Source organism: Lepidochelys kempii, chromosome 5, assembly GCF_965140265.1.
Source record: "Lepidochelys kempii isolate rLepKem1 chromosome 5, rLepKem1.hap2, whole genome shotgun sequence".
In the NCBI taxonomy this organism is placed as follows: Eukaryota; Metazoa; Chordata; order Testudines; family Cheloniidae; genus Lepidochelys; species Lepidochelys kempii.
Window position 1 is genome coordinate 20,359,927 of NC_133260.1, and position 20,019 is coordinate 20,379,945.

Sequence of the window (20,019 nt, forward strand, 5' to 3'; positions counted from 1 at the left end):
GTAGGAAAAAACAAGAGGACACAGGCTACCTTGCATAATGACTTAGCCACTCCCAGTCTCTATTTAAGCCTAAATTAATAGTATCCAATTTGCAAATGAATTCCAATTCAGCAGTTTCTCGCTGGAGTCTGGATTTGAAGTTTTTTTGTTTTAAGATAGCGACCTTCATGTCTGTGATTGCGTGACCAGAGAGATTGAAGTGTTCTCCGACTGGTTTATGAATGTTATAATTCTTGACATCTGATTTGTGTCCATTTATTCCTTTACGTAGAGACTGTCCAGTTTGACCAATGTACATGGCAGAAGGGGATTGCTGGCACATGATGGCATATATCACATTGGTGGATGTGCAGGTGAACGAGCCTCTGATAGTGTGGCTGATGTTATTAGGCCCTGTGATGGTGTCCCCTGAATAGATATGTGGACACAGTTGGCAACGGGCTTTGTTGCAAGGATAAGTTCCTGGGTTAGTGTTTTTGTTGTGTGGTGTGTGGTTGCTGGTGAGTATTTGCTTCAGGTTGTGGGGCTGTCTGTAGGCAAGGACTGGCCTGTCTCCCAAGATTTGTGAGAGTGCTGGGTCATCCTTTAGGATAGGTTGTAGATCCTTAATAATGCGTTGGAGGGGTTTTAGTTGGGGGCTGAAGGTGATGGCTAGTGGCGTTCTGTTATTTTCTTTGTTAGGCCTGTCCTGTAGTAGGTAACTTCTGGGAACTCTTCTGGCTCTATCAATCTGTTACTTTACTTCTGCAGGTGGGTATTGTAGTTGTAAGAAAGCTTGACAGAGATCTTGTAGGAGTTTGTCTCTGTCTGAGGGGTTGGAGCAAATGCGGTTGTATCACAGAGCTTGGCTGTAGACGATGGATCGTGTGGTGTGGTCAGGGTGAAAGCTGGAGGCATGCAGGTAGGAATAGCAGTCAGTAGGTTTCCGGTATAGGGTGGTGTTTATGTGACCATTGTTTATTAGCACTGTAGTGTCCAGGAAGTGGATCTCTTGTGTGGACTGGACCAGGCTGAGGTTGGTGGTGGGATGGAAATTGTTGAAATCATGGTGGAATTCCTCAAGGGCTTCTTTTCCATGGGTCCAGATGATGAAGATGTCATCAATATAGCGCAAGTAGAGTAGGGGCTTTAGGGGACGAGAGCTGAGGAAGCGTTGTTCTAACTCAGCCATAAAAATGTTGGCATACTGTGGGGCCATGCGGGTACCCATAGCAGTGCCGCTGATCTGAAGGTATACATTGTCCCCAAATGTGAAATAGTTATGGGTAAGGACAAAGTCACAAAGTTCAGCCACCAGGTTAGCCGTGACATTATCGGGGATAGTGTTCTTGACGGCTTGTAGTCCATCTTTGTGTGGAATGTTGGTGTAGAGGGCTTCTACATCCATAGTGGCCAGGATGGTGTTATCAGGAAGATCACCGATGGATTGAAGTTTCCTCAGGAAGTCAGTGGTGTCTCGAAGGTAACTGGGAGTGCTGGTAGCGTAGGGCCTGAGGAGGGAGTCTACATAGCCAGACAATCCTGCTGTCAGGGTGCCAATGCCTGAGATGATGGGGCGCCCAGGATTTCCAGGTTTATGGATCTTGGGTAGTAGATAGAATATCCCAGGTCTGGGTTCCAGGGGTGTGTCTGTGCGGATTTGATCTTGTGCTTTTTCAGGAAGTTTCTTGAGCAAATGCTGTAGTTGCTTTTGGTAACTCTCAGTGGGATCATAGGGTAATGGCTTGTAGAAACTCGTGTTGGAGAGCTGCCGAGCAGCCTCTTGTTCATATTCCGACCTATTCATGATGACGACAGCACCTCCTTTGTCAGCCTTTTTTATTATGATGTCAGAGTTGTTTCTGAGGCTGTGGATGGCATTGCGTTCCGCATGGCTGAGGTTATGGGGCAAGTGATGCTGCTTTTCCACAATTTCAGCCCGTGCACGTCGGTGGAAGCACTCTATGTACAAGTCCAGTCTGCTGTTTCGACCTTCAGGAGGAGTCCACCTAGAATCCCTCTTTCTGTAGTGTTGGTAGGGAGATCTCTGTGGATTAGTATGCTGTTCAGAGGTATTTTGGAAATATTCCTTGAGTCGGAGACGTCGAAAATAGGATTCTAGGTCACCACAGAACTGTATCATGTTCGTGGGGGTGGAGGGGCAGAAGGAGAGGCCCCGAGATAGAACAGCTGCTTCTGCTGGGCTGAGAGTATAGTTGGATAGGTTAACAATATTGCTAGGTGGGTTGAGGGAACCCTCCTGGGGGGGATGTGAGAAAACCTGGATTTGTGCAGGAAATAGCCCAACTTGATTGTCATGCACATTGTGTAGAGAGTTGTCACTTTGGATGGGCTATCACCAGCAGGAGAGTGAATTTGTGTGGGGGGGTGGAGGGTGAGAAAACCTGGATTTGTGCTGGAAATGGCCCACCTGATGATCACTTTAGATAAGCTATTACCAGCAGGACAGTGGGGTGGGAGGAGGTATTGTTTCATATTCTCTGTGTATATATAAAGTCTGCTGCAGTTTCCACGGTATGCATCCGATGAAGTGAGCTGTAGCTCACGAAAGCTTATGCTCAAATAAATTGGTTAGTCTCTAAGGTGCCACAAGTACTCCTTTTCTCTTTGAATATAGTCTTTCAAGCAGTTGTGCACCCACCTTTTAGTAATTTCATCTATACCACACTCCCCTAGTTTGTTTTTCAATTGAAGGAATTAAAAGCATGTGCAAAATTTGAAAATTTAAACAGTAAAGGCAATATATCTGACACATTAGTGTCATGTTAAGTTCTATGGTTTACATGCTTGAGACATGGGGAAGAGTGATGGACTCATTAAGGATAGGCTTTTAACTCATCTTAGATTTATTATGCTGAAGCATCTTGCTCAGGTGGTGATTTCAGTTATACTTTAGTATACCAACTTGCTTGGTTTGGTGGTGACTAATTTACTATTTTACACATTAGGTGATATAAAAGTGTCCCATGCTTGAGTTCAGTCATAAATATCCAGTTTCTTAAAACTCTCAACCTTGTTCTTTGGTTTTCTGTTGAGAGGCCTCTAGACTCAATTGATCCACTTGATATATCTTGTTAAGAATGAAAATGCAACTTAGTTTAGAGAGGATTCTGGCTTGAATAAAAGAGGTTTATATAAGATTTTTTTTAATCCAAAATTTCAAATAGCACACCTTGTTTCGGAAATGCATGGATTACAATAACTTTGCTCGATTAGGAATTTAACCCAGATCATATCTATCTTTCTTTCCAACTGTCAGTCATAAATTTGTGCACCAGAAAGTAATTTGAAATAATTTTCCAGATTAATGCATTTGATCTCCTAAATTTTGACTCTCATTTGAGTTTAAAATTTGTTTAGTAGTGATTTTTCCAGCTGCAGAATGCATAGTAAAAATGTTTTAAAAACATTGTATTTGTTTAATATGATTATCTGACATTTTGGACTCTCTTGTAATTTAAGGAGTTACTTTCTCACTGACTAAATATGAACATAAACTTGGTAATATAAGACTTCCTGTGTGTGCATATTAGTTTGTGGCAGGGATGCTCTTAAATCCTGAGCTGCTAACACTGATGATTTTATCAGTTTTTCTTTTACTATAGAAAACAGAATTGAAACTCTGTTAATAAATGTGTGTGCAAAATATTTGTGTATATTATGGAGACATCAGTAACTGCTGCTTCTTAAGATGGCATTGAGCCTGTCACTTGTAGTTAACCACGACTGAAATCCCTGTTTTCCACACTTCAGTGATTGAACTTAGGCCTGGTCTACACGGCGGGGGAAGGATCGATCTAAGTTACGCAACTTCGGCTACGTGAATAACATAGCTGAAGTTGAAGTACTTAGATCTACTCACCACAGTGTCTTCACTGCAGTGAATTGACTGCTGCCACTTCCCCATCAACTCTGCTTGTGCCTCTTGCTCCGGTATAGTACCGGAGTTGATGGGAGAGCGGCCGGCGGTTAATTTATCGCATCTAGACTAGACACGATAAATCAACCCCCGCTGGATTGATCGCTGTCTGCCAATCTGGCGGGTAGTATAGACAGAGTTTCCAAAATTGGGACAATAACACTCAAGAGGACAACTGGGTTTCATATGTCTTTTTTCCCCCTTAAGTGTTTACTGATTTTTCTGTGAAACTCCCTTTTAAAAATGTTTGTTTTTTCACATTTTTCTTTAGCTCGCCATACATAGCACCCTAAGTGGGTAAGTGAAGTTTGGAATTTATGGCAACTGTGCTTATGTGGACACAGCAATTAAAAAACTGCAGCTGGCTTGTGCAAGCTGACTTGCTCTCACAGGGCTCAGGCTAAAGGGCTGTTTAATTGCGGTGTAGACATTCGGGGTCGGTCTGCAGCTCAAGCCCTGGGACCCTCCCAGATTGAGCTACAGCATCTATTCTGCAGTTAGACAGCCACTTAGCCCAAGCCCCATGAGCCTGGGTTTTAATTGCAATATAGACTTACCCTTACACATACTTCTCTTAATATTTTGGATGTAGCTACTTAATTAAACATACACAGTTATTTCTCTTATTCAGGATTAATGTTTGAGCTATGCAAAGATTAGCTAGTGGAAATGTGCAGATCCATCAGATACCTGAGTTATGGACAAACACAATTTAAAAAAAAAAAAAAGATTTTCTCTTGACATTTTTTCTAGATAGCTGTATTCTGCATTCACCCCGGTGAGGCAGTGGGCCGCAGGACGTATAAGGGTGGACCATCAGGAAGAGATAAGCATGAGGGGGAGAGTTAAGGTCTGTGTAGGATGGGGAAGAGAAGGCTGATAGACCCAGTCTTAAAGGGGACATGATGGGCTGAGTGGGCTTTGGGGAGATGCATGGCAGGTAGCAGGATTGTACAGAGGGCCAAGAGGAGAGGAGTGCCTGGAGACATTGGTGGGGGGAAACAAAGGGAAGTATGCAAGCGGAAAAAGGTATGGGAGAGGTGGGGACAGAAGGAAGGGGTGTGGCACTCCACTATTGACAAGTTTCAGAGTAACAGCCGTGTTAGTCTGTATTCGCAAAAAGTTTGTGTGTGTATGGGGCTGGGGGGCGTGTGAGAAAACCTGGATTTGTGCTGGAAATGGCCTACCTTGATTATCATGCACATTGTAGGGAGAGTGGTCACTTTGGATGAGCTATTACCAGCAGGATAGTGAGTTTGTGTGTGTGGTTTTTGGGAGGGGGTTGAGGAGGTGAGAGAACCTGGATTTGTGCAGGAAATGGCCCAACTTGATTATCATGCACATTGTGTAAAGAGTTGTCACTTTGGATGGGCTATCACCAGCAGGAGAGTGAATTTGTGTGGGGGGGGTGGAGGGTGAGAAAACCTGGATTTGTGCTGGAAATGGCCCAACCTGATGATCACTTTAGATAAGCTATTACCAGCAGGACAGTGGGGTGGGAGGAGGTATTGTTTCATATTCTCTGTGTGTATATAAAGTCTGCTGCAGTTTCCACGGTATGCATCCGATGAAGTGAGCTGTAGCTCACGAAAGCTCATGCTCAAATAAATTGGTTAGTCTCTAAGGTGCCACAAGTACTCCTTTTCTTTTCACTATTGACAAGTCTCTTATGATTTATCAGAGTAAAGATCCTCTTCCTTTGCTTCTCCCTTACACAGGCCTCTCCCAACTCAAACACCAATTCTTCCTTCATACTGCCCTCCACATAATTCTGTTTCTCTCTCTCTCTCTCTCACACTCACTCACACACACACACACACACACGGTGATTTGAAGGTGAACTGCAAAGTAGGTTAAATATATCAGAATGGAGAGTAAAGTACATGATATATTAAAACAGCCTTTTTTTCCTTCAGATTTTTCTGTTTGTGTTTTTCCAGTAGTAAAATAGGTCTTCGGCAATTTTAAAGTTCCTGGAATGTAATTCATCCCATCTTAATTCAATGAATTAAACTAAACCAAATTAAAGCCACTTTAATTCTGAATTAAGCTAAACCAAAAATTCAGTGAATAAAGTAAACTGAAGTTAGGCTACTTTAATTCTGAATGTGTCCACTCCGGGGTTTAATTCAGTTTAGCTAATCTACCTTAAATTCACACATATAGTTAATTTGGATTAATTTTCCTGAATGTCATGCAAGGAAACCTTTAGGCTGGGAGAGATACAGCTCACTTTTAGGCATCCAACTTTAATGCCACATTCCAGGTCCTCCACAAAATTGCCAGAGTCCTCCAGAGAAGAAGTACTGACAACTAACATGTGATACTGCATTATGTAATTATTCATTCCCTTCTGCTTTTTGATCATTTGCTAGTAGATACGTTTGTCTGCTACTGTAGCTTGCAGTTCATTGATGTAAAAGTATTGATTGCTTACTGACATTAAATGTGGGTTTTTTTTTTTTTTTAACAAGAGATGTATTTGGTATTCAGTAATGATAGAGAAGCTGTACCCATCATAGCCCAACTTGTTCATCTGTTAACATGAGCCGGTTCCTGAAAATGAAGTTTTTAATGAAGGCATTGAGATACCATAATAAAAAACTAGAAGAAAACAGGTAGTTACGGAGAATAATCTGTTTCTTTTTTTAAAGAACTTCATCTTTAAACAGTCTGAGGGTTTGGAGTGTTGTGTTTAGGTACAAAGTTCTGAAATTTAAATATCTTTTCTAGTAAAAGTATAAAAATAGACAAATTTTATTTTGCTGTTTATGTCTATATATTTTTCAAGAAATTTCCTACATTTTGCAGGATATTTTCTTTGTTTGTTTTCTACAAGGTGTTTGGATGTGAAAATGTTCTAAGTCTTTTTTATGAGTTTGTAAATATTTTTCTGAAACCTTGAGACTTGTGAAATTCATAGTTAATATGTAATGTTGATCAGTTAAGTTTTATAAATTAGTTGATTAAAACATTTCACTTTGACTTATGTGGAAAAATGGCAGAGGAGAAGAAATGAAGCTTGTGTTTTAATAGAGAAACATCTGCATTAAATTTGAAAATATTGGCATTGGCATCTGGAAGGTGATGTAAAATTGAGTTATTACAAATTAAGAATGTGCTACTGTTAGTTTCCTGGGATATAAGCAGTAGGAAATAAAAAGTCATGTGTACAAAGTATTTTCCATAGTGCATATTGAGACTGTCACTATTCTATGTATTTAGTGATGGACTGTCATTTTTCTTCAAAACTATAAACTGTTAGTTTACATTCCTGGTGAGGTATCATTTAATTGTGATTAACAAATACGGATGCTGGGTTATTGTAGTGAGATTAATAGTTTAAGTATTTGTTGTTGAGACCATATTTTTCCTAATCATAGAGGTGAAAAGAATGGCACATATGTTTGTATATATAAAAGAGTGCAAGGGTAATACCTTGTTTTCAGTATTAACTCTAGCTCATCTTTCCACACCCTTTATACAAGTGCTATGGCTGGAGGAGTGAATTTTTGGGAGGCAGATCAGGAAGAGCGCTTTGGGAAAGTGAGGCTCTAGTCCAGATGTTGTAGGACTGGAGTAAGTCGCGTGCTAATTTTTTCTCTTCAGTTGCTGATAAACTCTTTATTTTTTCTTCTTATAAACACTGAGCCTTGAAAAGACCTTGCTGTCTGCAATTTTTTGTTTTAAGACATTCCACTAGTTTACAAAGCAGTCAGGATGATTTATTCAGTGTTTTAGCCATGTTGGTCCCAGGATGCCAGTGAGACAGCGTGGGTGAGGCAATATGGTTTTTAACCATCAGAGGAGTGAAGTTTTGGAACAACCTTCCAAGGGAAGCAGTGGGGGCAAAAGATCTATCTGGCTTTAAGATTAAACTCGATAAGTTTATGGAGGAGATGGTATGATGGGATAACATGGTTTTGGTAATTAAATATTCATGGTAAATAGGCCCAATGGCCTGTGATGGGCTATTAGATGGGGTGTGATCCGAGTTACCCAGGAAAGAATTTTCTGTAGTATCTGGCTGATGAATCTTGCCCATATGCTCAGGGTTTAGCTGATCGCCATATTTGGGGTCGGGAAGGAATTTTCTTCCAGGGCAGATTGGAAGAGGCCCTGGAGGTTTTTCACCTTCCTCTGTAGCATGGGGCACGGGTCACTTGCTGGAGAATTCTCTGCTCCTTGAAGTCTTTAAACTACGATTTGAGGACTTCAATAACACAGATATAGGTGTGAGGGTTTTTTGTTTTTTTTTTGTAGGAGTGGTGGGTGAAATTCTGTGGCCTGCGTTGTGCAGGAGGTCAGACTAGATGATCATAATGGTCCCTTCTGACCTAAATATCTATGGATCTAATATCGTTTATTGGACTATAATATGCAATTTTTATTACTGTGGTGTAGGTGCACAAATCCACCACTTTTGCTTTAGTTTTAGATACAGTTGTGGTTGAAATTTTTGAGTACATGTTGCTTTGAAAATCTATTTATTAACAAAATTTTGCTAGTATGTTTTAGCTAAAGTATTTATGAAATATCACAACTCTTCAATAATGTACTGTTCTGATTAGAAGGTAACCGTATATGGGTTTTTAAATTATTTTTTCTTGCCTGTGTTACAATTCAATTATTGGGAACAGTCAGGAAGGGAACAATTGATCTGGCATTGCATAACAATCAACAATAAATTTTCAGGCATGTTGCTACAGAAAGTCATTCTGATGTAATTTGATCAGTATTGTAGTTATCACTATCTACCTTGGTTCTGCACTATTCTTGTTTGTTAAATCATAGTTCTTTATAAATGTAGTCTAATCAAACACAAGATGCAGGCTGCCACAAATTGATTATCCACAGTAAGTGACAGCTCATGTTACTCACTTGGCTTGGGCTTTGTGGAAAAAAATTAGTATCTCTGCTGCTTAATGGACTTTGCCACTTGGTAGCTATGATGTATTCATCAGTAATTTTCCAGAACCATGCTATTCTCACTGTGAGCGTTTTCTGTGTTTCTGTATATTCAAAATTCTACCCATTGCACATCATCCATTAAAAATATGCTACATTATAGTGTTGGGCCTCGCTGGCTGCATACATTGTTATTTATGGTGTTAAATAACTGTAGGCAACACTTCGCAAAACACACACAAAGTTTCCTCCCAGAAGCATTTGCATGGTAACTTCAGTTTATGTGGGATAGCTCTGTTAAGCCAAGAGATGTTGAAGGCCAAGATGAGCTTAATGTAATACTGTATAGGAAACCTGAAGGAAACAAATGTTTTGAATAGGTAAGGTTTCTTGGCATACAAAAGGTGATTCCAAACACTGGGATGGTATAAAAGCCAGGATTTTGGGGGACGAGACAAAAGGCCAGATTCGAACATAAGAATGGCCATACTGGGTCAGACCAAAGGTCCATTGAGCCCAGTATCCTGTCTTCTGACAGGTTTCAGAGTAGCAACCGTGTTAGTCTGTACTCGCAAAAAGAAAAGGAGTACTTGTGGCACCTTAGAGACTAACAAATTTATTTGAGCATAAGTTTTCGTGAGCTACAGCTGACAGTGGTCAATGTCAGGTTCCCCAGAGGGAATGAACAGAACAGGTAATTGTCAAGTGAACTATATCACCTGTCACCCATTCCCAGCTTCTGGCAAACAGAGGCTAGGGACACCATATCTGCTCATCCTGGCTAATAGCCATTGATGGATGTATCCTCCATGAATTTATCTAGTTCTTTTTTGAACTCTGTTATAGTCTTGGCCTTCACAACATCCTCTGGCAAGGAGTTCCACAGGTCGGCTGTGCATTGTGTGGAAAAAATACTTCCTTTTGTTTCTTTTAAATCTGCTGCCTATTATTTCATGTGGTGGTCCCTAATTCTTGTGTTCTGAGAAGGAGTAAATAACACTTCCTTATTTACTTTCTCCACACCAGTCATGATTTTATAGACCTCTATCATATTCCTGCTTAGTTGTCTCTTTTCCAAGCTGAAAAGTCCGAGTCTTAATAATCTCTCCTCATACGATCAGCACGGGAATTTTGATCTGCTCCGTTTCTGACCTGGGCTGTTCACCCCTCCTTAGGCAACCTGGTGGCCCAAGCTTGCCAAGTAACTGGGATTACAGACACAAACCACGGTGCCTAGCTTGCGTAAGCAAGATGTATGGAATTGTATCTGCATATGCCAGTTCTGAATTTGGTTCAATGGGAATAATTAAGAGGAGAAAGACAATAAAGCTCAAGTAACATGCTTGCAGGTGGGTTTGAGGATGAAATTCTCTATGGGCTAACTTCTCTATTTGAGCAATTTTATTTTTTTTAATTTTGTCATTTTAGAAGCAAAGTGGGAGGTGTATGTGTTGTTTGTTTTTCACCTTAATTTGCAGAATGCCTTGTTAGTTCCATTTTACAGTATTTAGTGCTGGAGTTCTTGGGAACAAACAGACTTTGTCATGTGTGTTCACAAAGCCCTTTTCTGTAGTGGACAAGTAGGAATAGTGCATGATTAACTTACTTAGGTTCTATCTGAATTTGGCTATACATCAGCTTTACTCCGGCTGCTTTTCTGGGCTTGGTCTACACTAGCAACTTATGATGGTATAACTACGGTGCTCGGGGTGTGGAAGATCTACATCCCTGAGTGCCGCAGTAATATCAACATAATGCCTGGAGTAGACAGCACTGTGTAGATGGGAGGGCTTCTCCTTTCAATCTAGCTGCTGCCACTTGGGGAGGTGGATTACAGACACTGATAGGAGAATCCCTCCCATAGGTATAGTTAGTGTATTCACTGAAAATGCTGAAGCTGCGCCACTATAGTAGTTAAGTGTAGACAAGACCTAAGTCAGTTACTTTGTAATTTAGTTGGAGTCTGAGCTCTGGTAACATGCTAAAAGATACGTGTGGTGGAGGAAGCGGAAGGAATAGTTAGTGTATGTCTACGCTGCCCAAATTACAGAGCGGCCGTGGTAACGCTGCCACGTGGGCAGTGCAGTCATGCTTTATCGCCGGGGGAGAGCTCTCCCGGCAATAAAATATAACCGCCCCGAACGAGGGGTAATAGAGCACCGTCTATACTGGTGCTTTTCAGTGCTAAAACTTTTGTCAGTCAGGGGGGTGTTTTTTCCTAGGTCCTAGGAGGTACAGTGTTTTTAGTTACCCATAAAGCGTCATGCACATCTACATAACAGTATGCAGGAGGAATGGCATTTCCACGTACTAACACAGCCCTTTTCTCCACCCCATACTCAGATATTTAGCTGGTTCAGTTTTGAACTGTGACATAGTGTTGAGACTTACACAGGTGCATTTGATACCAGAATATGAGAGATGTAAGAGAGACTGTGCCCTGTTTGTTACACTTCTCTGAATTGTTAGCAAATAAAAGGAGACGAAATGGATCTTTTTATGGAAGCTTTTATAAATTGGACTGGCACCTTATAAAATGATGCGGGGTAATTTAAGTTTCAACATTTTTATTTATTAAATGCAAAATACATTACTAAGGTATTTTAAGCTAAGCAAGTTAGTTGGAAAGTGCAGGAAAATTTTGTGTATATAGTTTACTTTTACTCTGTGTACGGATTTCCTCATGCTTGATTGGCATAAACATGTTCCATGCCAAAGGGAAGATATGTAGTTTAGATAGCAGAGGATTGATATAAACAGAAGTTATTGGAATCAAATTGACAAGCTCTGCGTAAGCAGACTTTCACTATGACTGATTCATATATTATAAACAGTCAAAATTGATATAAAAACATCACATAAATGATGAATAAACTTTTTAGAGTGCTAAAGGAAAAAATATATCTGTAAGCACAAATGTAATCTTCTGTTCATTCTAGTTATATTTTTAATGGTTAGAATTCGAATATCAGAGCATTTTCTACCCTCTAAAACTATGGCGGGGGATGCAGGAGAAAAGGGGAGATGTGAAAGGGCAGCAGCAGGAGGGAAAAAAAATTGATTTCCAGTATCAGGAAATCAATTTTTTTTTTCCAGATGAGGTGTGTCAGCATGTATTTGGCACATTAATAAGATATTAAACTTTGGACACCCCATAATAAATTGGCATTACGTAATAATTTCAATTGGTCAGCAGCCATGAGGTGATCATAGGAAATCACCGTGGACCGGAACTACTCTAATTTACTGAAGTATGTCACAAATAGTACCAGCATAGTTCAAATGATAGTCTTTGTAAAGCACAGTACTTCTCTGAAAAATGACTTTGGAAACCCATAATGCAGTTTTCCATACAACATTTATTTGGTTACAAAGTTTAAAAAAAAAAAAATTAAAAAAAAAAACCTGCCAACTTTGCAAATGCAATCAGAGATCTTAGTCTAGACCCTCTTGTAATACTGCTAATAAATAATTGTCATGCTTTTTTCTTTCTGGTTTATGCCAGTACCATTAATAAAGATTCAGTTGATAAAATTCTGCTCTCAGTTGCATCTGTGCAACATGTCTCTCTTTACTGGGAGCAGAATTTGCGCCTGGAATTATAACTTGGTTAGCAATTACGTTAAAAATGCGCAAGCCAGAATTCACCTTACTCTCCAATAGCATTGTTGGATCTGCATGGATAACTGGAATAAAAAGCAGTAAAAAAAATTGGTGGAAAAAAAGAAAGTCTGCAATTCTGGCTCTGAATACACACAGTTGAGCAATTCTGTTGAGTAAGAAAGTGCTGGTTTTTTTATACTTAACTGTTTTTCAGAATTGAGCCACATTTTACAATAGCTGCTACATATTTGCTGCCTTTTTATAAGAATTTTTTTTCTTTAACGGTATTCTGAGCTAGTACTAAAAATTGCTTTGTTTCCTTTAAAAATTCCATCTGCTTAGAGGAGAGGTCACGTAGCTATACAGTATGTGTTATGGCAACATGGGTAGAAAATTTAGAAAGGCACTGATTACATAACAAGTTAGCTGTTAACTCTCAACTTGCTGCCCATCCAGGCACAAACTCATCATATGCTGCTGTTGGTGGTTCTGAGATCCAAGTTGCATTTATATTATCAAAATTCTCCAGAAATGGTGGAAGTTATAGTATAGACAGGCACAAGTCTTTTGGGTGAGATGACAGAGGGATCGTCTACATTACATAGTTAGGTCAACGTAAAGCAGCTCATATTGACCTAATTATGACCGTGTCTACACTACAGCCTTGTCCCACTGATGTAAGTGTCCTACTATACTGACATAATAACTCCACCTCCACGAGAGGCGTAGGGCTTATATTAGTGTAGGTGGGGTGACGCAGTGTCGGTGTAGACACTGCCTTACATAGGTCTGCTATTGGCTGTCTTGTCAATTTCATGGAAGAAGCAGTGAAATTGGCAAGAAAGCTGGACAGCCAAAGCACCACTTCCTCTGCTCCTCTGGAGAGCTGGGTGGCTGGACTGGCTGGGAGGTTGGGGGAGAATGAACCCTGCTCCTGGCTGGTATCTGGGGCAAGAAGCCCAGAGGGCTGGACTCCACTCCCAGCTGGGAGCTGAGGCGAGGAGGCTCATCCCTCCCCCACTACTGATGGGGAAGTGAGAGGTGAGAAGCCCCAGGTGGCTTTCCTGTTCCCCGGGGAGCTAGGCTATTGCCTCAATTTTTTAGCTGGGAATCATGAAATTGACAAGGCTGCCTGGCTCCCGGTGGGGAGTGGATGCAGACAGCTGGACTCCTGACAGGGAGCTGCCAACAGAGCTGAGGAACCAGGCTCTTCTGCTATTTCAGTTTGCTAGGCCATCTTTGAGTGTGTGGCTAACCAGTTACAAAATATACCTAATCTGATTGGGGCTAAATTTGAAACAGTATTTTGGTTTTGAAAAGAAACTTTAAAGTACTTAAAAGGTTAGCCATATTGTAGAGGGAACCATCTGGCATGTGCTAGAAGGATGGAAACCTCAACAGGCTTTGTGTTCAAACCAGAAATGAACTTCTCTGAATGTTCAATCCTATTCTGTTCTGAGTTTAAATACAAGAACTGGTAAAAAAGTAGATAAAGACAATTTATTAATCTTGTTTTTGCAGTCCACTGACTCTCCCCCACCCCACCCCTTCCAAACTAGATAATACACCCATTGGTCCAAGTGAAATAGCTACTTTTAGACCTATTCAAACATCTGAGTTTTGGCTGGAGGCTTTCTTTCCCCCTCTGCTTTCCAGACCCTTATGAATCTGGCTTTCTGGTTGTCTAATTTTTTTTTTTTAAATCTCTGTTAGCTGACTTTCACTTAGCACCGTTGTCCCGGTTGCTGCAAGGCAGCCATGTTGCCAACTTAGTTGAGTTTTTTTATTGTGAATCTTGAGATATTTGGTGTTGGGGGGTCGGGGTAGGGGACTGTCTCAAATCTTAAGTGATTTGATTATGTGAGAATCTTAGCTTCCGTTTAGCCCCCACCTCCCAAACCTTCTAGCTGCACAGTTGCAGAGAAAAGCTTGGAAATGTGAACCTTAGAGGCTCAAAAAGCAAATAGAAGCAAAATGGTTTTAAAAATCTCATGATTTCTAAGTGAATTTCATGGCTTTTTGGAATGTGACCCATGTCTCTTGAATGGTTGGAGCTGGCAATACTGAGACAGGGAGGAAGCAGAAAAAGTCAGTGTTGCTTACTCTAGCGATTTTTATGACAAGTCTCTCAGTAGTTGGTGGTGTTCTTAAAGCGCCAGGTCTTGGAGTCTTCTGATGACGTGAAAATCTGGCTTTCATTAGGGGAAAAGATGTAACCTTCTAGTCCTTGTGGTTGCAGAGACAAACTTGAAAATGTGCTGTGAGTGCACTGTAAAGGCTCAAAACCCAGAAGGCATATAAAAAGAACCTAAAATATATTATTTTCAAAAATCTGCTGATGATGTCGTAGCCATCATCTTTTGTGTTGGGCCCCCAAAACATCATGAGATTGGCTAACTTTTTTTTTCTTATTGGGGTCACAATTGTTCAGCGTAACATACTGTAGACTGGTCTGAATATGAATGAGGAGACTGTAATAACGTTTGACTGTTCTGTGAATTGTAACTCTGGCTAATACAGCACACTTTATGCATTTCAATATTATAAACGTAATTTAGAAAAAAAAACCTCCCACAACATCAGCTCAGAGTAATTCAAATAAAAATACTTTTGGGATTTATCCAGTTAATCTACAGAATATTGCAGTGCCTACTTTCAGTTGAGATTTTTAAAGTATCAAAGTATTTTTCAAGTCAGTATTTTTTAAATGTCAGATGAATGAGGAGGAAAATAAACCATGTCAGGACTCTGTTGACTGGGCATCTAGCAAATAGATACTAGTATACACCACTTCAGACATTTACTTCTTAAACACTTTGGGTAAGAGAAGAATGACACTTGGGGAAAAATGGCTGAGTTCAGTGTTGAAAACCCACCTGTTAAAAAAGTGTAAGCAACAATATATTATAATACAAACTCTTGCATGCATCTTGAGGTTCTAATAATATCACAAACCACTGAGTTTTACAGATGATTTCTTAAAGTATCTTTCTTATTCTGTCCCTGGTTAGTATTTGAAGACACATTTTAAAATGTTCAATGACTAGGGAAAAAAATCTTGAGCACGTTTTGTATTTTACAGTAGGTATAATTGATGATGTTGTTAAGTTTGTCTGGGGATGAGGATGTGGTAAGTGAATCAGCTCTGACCAATGCCGTAATCTTTTTGCACAGTTTATAGAGTTTTGGTTTTGGGGTTTTAAATCCTTAAGGCTGCCAAAATGACAAAAGCCCTGAAACCTTACATCTCTGATATTTATGATCTTGATAAAATTTACAGGAGTGAAAGCAAAATGGCAGGAAACAGCCTTGTTCTACCAATCGTGCTTTGGGGTCGCAAAGCTCCCACACACTGCATATCAGCCATACTGTTAATGGATGATGTTTCAATGATTGTCACAGGATGTCATGATGGACAGATATCTCTCTGGGATCTTTCATTAAATCTAGAAGTAAGTCTAAATCTTGAATTTTAATGTTTCTGTATTTAAAGGTGCGTATCATTATCCTGAAAGCGGATTTTATATTTTGGTATAATTATGTCTGTTCCAGAAAATATGCAGTTGTTTTCACACTGCTCCTTTATCCTCCTCTCTTTCTCACAACTAATCCCTGATTTTGTACCATGAACAACTCGGTGTTATGTAAAGAGCTTGGTGTACAATAGATAATTTAGCCAGTACAGCTAACTTAATATACGCTGCAGTTCTTATAATAAAAGATGCCTTAACTGTTAAGTCTTTTTTTAAATTCTCCTCAAAAAGCGTATTTGTACTGGCTAAACAATTTGAATAACACCTCAGTTATGCAGTTGTAGTTTGCATCTGCAAATCAGATTAGCTATCCATGCAGGATTTCTGTTGGACAAAACTCTAAACCCTAGTGCCTAGTATTCAGTATTAATTATTGATATTCGTAGGCTTAGTGGTTTTTTTTTTCCAGAAGAGATTTGATTTTTTTAAATAAAAAATCATTGCATCGTGGAAAATCAATAAATCCAGCTGAAGATTGGTATCTCGTGTCACTTGTTTCTGGGCCTTTTCGTTTTGGGGGACAAACTGCTAGATCAATTTGACATGAATGACAAATGTAGGTAAACTTTTTAGTTGGGGTTTGAAGCCAGTAATTGCTCATCTCAGCTGATAGCCAGTAGCTGAAATGAGAGTTCTCACACATGCCTTTCCAATCCTTGTTCCCTGGGAGCTAATGTTGGCTAGGGTAATTAATTTTTAAAGCCAATATTTCCCTTCCCATGTCTGATGACCTTTCTTGACCCAGAAGCTGCAAAAGCTGCTGCATTTCTTTCAGCTTCAGCTGATTGGTTTATGAAAACAGACATCTAATCTTAGTATTTAAAAAAAATTAAATGTAAATTTCCAACTTTTAAAAAAGCACATCCTTATTCGTCAGCCTTTATTTCTTTAGAAACAGGATCAGAAGGGAGATTGATAGTTTGAGATTGAGACTGCTTACTTACAGGTTTCAGCTGCTGACTCTTACAGCTGCAAGTGCCCATCTCAGATGGGCTTTTATGGCCTATGGTGATTTGCTGGAAACAAATAGCTTTCAGTTAAAAAGCAATCCTCTTAGAAAAGCAGTAACACAAATCAGGCAGTGGAGTTATATTGGGTAACTGCGGTTCTCAAGCAGTTAAAGGCACTTGTTTTTTTAACCCATGCCCATGCAAAACATGCAAGTGTCTAATACAACCAGAAACCTTTGAGTGGAGTGGAAATACTAGCTATAGGTCATGAAGTAGATATGGTCTTTCATAAATTTGAATAATTTTTTGTTTTATTTTAAACTTTAAATTTAAAACCCTTAATTTTGGGGAAGGACACGGTTTAATGGAAACTATGAATTAATTATTTTTATAGTAAAACAGCATGACTTATCCAAATTTAGCATCCGATTTAAAAACCCTTGGTAGAGCCAGGTTGAATAAAGTTATGGGTCTTTCAAATACTTTCATTTCAGCACCTGTTGGCAGTTGGTTCTCTTGCACAGCAGACCAGCTTGTCATAGAGCTAGCTTGTCATAAAATACTCATACTTTTAAAATATTATATTACCACAGGTGCACTAATAATGCATCTATCTATCTATATAAAATCCTCTAGAAAACTTTTCTTGTCATTCTGGTTATGTGGTTAACTGCTCTGTTAATAGTAGGTACAGTGTGTTTACTGTATACTTTACTTCTGTAATTCTAGATTAATCCCAGAGCGCTGTTGTTTGGTCACACAGCTTCAATTACATGTTTGTCCAAAGCCTCTGCTTCCAGTGAAAAACAGTATATAGTGAGTGCATCTGAAAGTGGGTGAGTTTTCTATAGATTAATTAATGTGTAGATTTGTTGATTCAAAATAAAGGAAATTAGAGGTGGAAGAGAGATCAGGTCACTTACAACAGAGTACCCCTTTCCAGTGGAGGTTTCCTAAAGTATTTTTATCTAGTCCTTTAAACACCCTACTTCCAAATAGTCTATGTGATGGGACTTCTCTAACCTAAGAACTCGATTCTTCTTGAAATTGCCGTTAGATCTAGAAGTAAGTCTAAACCTTGTATTTAATCTTTCTGTATTTAAGGTGTGTATCATTGTCCTGAGAGAAGTTTTTATTCTTTGGTGTAAATGTGTCTGTTCCAGAAAGCATCTGATTGTTTTCACACTGCTCCTTCATCCCTCCCCTCTTTCTCTTTCTCACAACCAATCCCTGATTTTGCACCATGAACAACTCAGTGTTCTACAAAGAGATTGGTTTACAGCAGATAATATAGCCAGTAAAGCCTGCTTAATTTACACTTCAGTTCTTATAGTAAATATGCCTTAAAATTTAAATCTTTTTATTTTTTGGTAATTCTCCTCAAAAAGAGTGTTTTTACTGGCTAAACACTTTGAGTAACACCTCATTATGCAGTTGTAGTTTGCATCTGCAAATCAGATTAGCTACCCATGCAGGATTTCTGTTGGCCAAAAACTGATTGTCTTGAAATTGTGGCAAATCCAGATACCCACATCGTGATGAAGAGGAAACAGCTGCCTATGTAGGTGGACTCAAGCTTAGCTTTCACTTAACAACCAAAAACACTGGCCCGTTGCTTCTGAGAGACACAATTTTAAATCGGGACAATGAACAGGCATGTGTTTTTACTTATCATGCCTTTGCCTGTCTGTAGTCAAGCTCTTCAGTAGGTGCAGGATAGTCCTGCTAGAGCTTGTTGGTGGGGAATAATTCCTAATATGTAGCTTAAATTTAATTTCTTTTCTATCATTTTATTAATATTTATCATTCGGTTCGCCTTTGTTCACTGTTTGAAGCTTTTCTCATTAGTTGACAAGGATAATTTTGGAAAATAAGTTTTTAAATAAAGCATATTATTGGTTATGTTGAGTAAACTTTCAGTGTAATGCAAAGGATTTAAACACACAACTCCTATTGACATTAATAAAAATTAATCATGATTAAATCACATGGTACTATGCTGAAAATTTACTCTCTAATGTAAACAATGTCTTAATTAAAAAAAACAAACAACACCCCCAAATGATACTGTAGCAACTGAAAAGAAAAATGTATAACAAGTTGTATTACACACTTATGTTTTAAAATCTGTTGATGTACTGGTAAAATGCAGCTTCTGCATTTGAACTATTTTATTCTGAGGTTTGATGAATCTGTAGAATGTGAATGTACTTTGACTACTGAATAAAAGGTAACCAAATATCCATCTGTCCTTTGTCTATTTTGCTGTGTACATTTTCTGTGTTAATTTTCTATAACCACAACCTCCATATCTTTTGAGACAGTCCTCTATGGTTGGACTATTTTTCTTTTTCCAGTGGAGACTACCAATAGCAGAGTAGCTGCTGTTTGAGCAGCTACTCTTTGAGGGGGCCATTTAGGGATCTGGGGCAAAAATTGGAGATTGGCCCTGCTTTGAGCAGGAAGTTGGACTAGATGACCTCTTTAGGTCCCTTCCAACCCTGATATTCTGTGATTCTGTACTGTCTGTATAATTTATTTGGAAATATTGAATAGTGTCCTGTTTAACTGCTGCAATCTGACCTTTGTTTTGGAGAAGCAAGCAGTTCATTTTCCAAAAAAATGACCTTTGTGACCCATCCCAGCCAGCAAATATTACTTCAGCTGGTGCATGATCTGACCATGTAATGTGGAGAACTTTTGCAGAACTCGTCTGCTTCATTAGGCATTTAGGAATTAACATTAGAGCTATTCTAGTATGTAACGGATGATGGTATGAATAAAATGTGTAATCTCTTTCCCCTGATGCAGTTCTCTCCAGCAATCTGAGAGAGTGAACTGTTGACATAAAGAAGTTAGGGCTGCATCTGCTTGTCTATCCACCTTGTCTTTTTTTATAAGATCTGTCCCAGTAAGGATTCTGTGTGCATTTGAAATGTCCTCCAAGTATAATCTTTCTTTTCCCGAAGTGTTGGCAGTGTTTTTAAGAAGTCCTTAAAAAGGATTTTTGCTTTTGTTTGGGAGTATACACTGATATTAAAAACCCAGCAGTTGTGCCCATCAACCATGTAAATTGTCCCTCTTTATCCTTAAATTGGTCTTTAAT

General features: G+C 39.3%; 1 protein-coding gene across 5 annotated transcripts in view; it reads left to right on the forward strand.

The window, feature by feature from the left end:
* Positions 1 to 20,019, forward strand: part of WDR7 (WD repeat domain 7) — a 385,390-nt gene that overhangs the window by 14,622 nt on the left and 350,749 nt on the right. For all 5 annotated transcript variants that reach the window (XM_073343603.1, XM_073343604.1, XM_073343606.1 and 2 more), the window contains 2 exons: positions 15,711 to 15,882; positions 17,643 to 17,749. In XM_073343603.1, coding sequence (XP_073199704.1) covers positions 15,724 to 15,882; positions 17,643 to 17,749 — 266 coding nt within the window. In that variant the 5' untranslated portion in view covers positions 15,711 to 15,723. The remainder of the gene's footprint in view (positions 1 to 15,710; positions 15,883 to 17,642; positions 17,750 to 20,019) is intronic.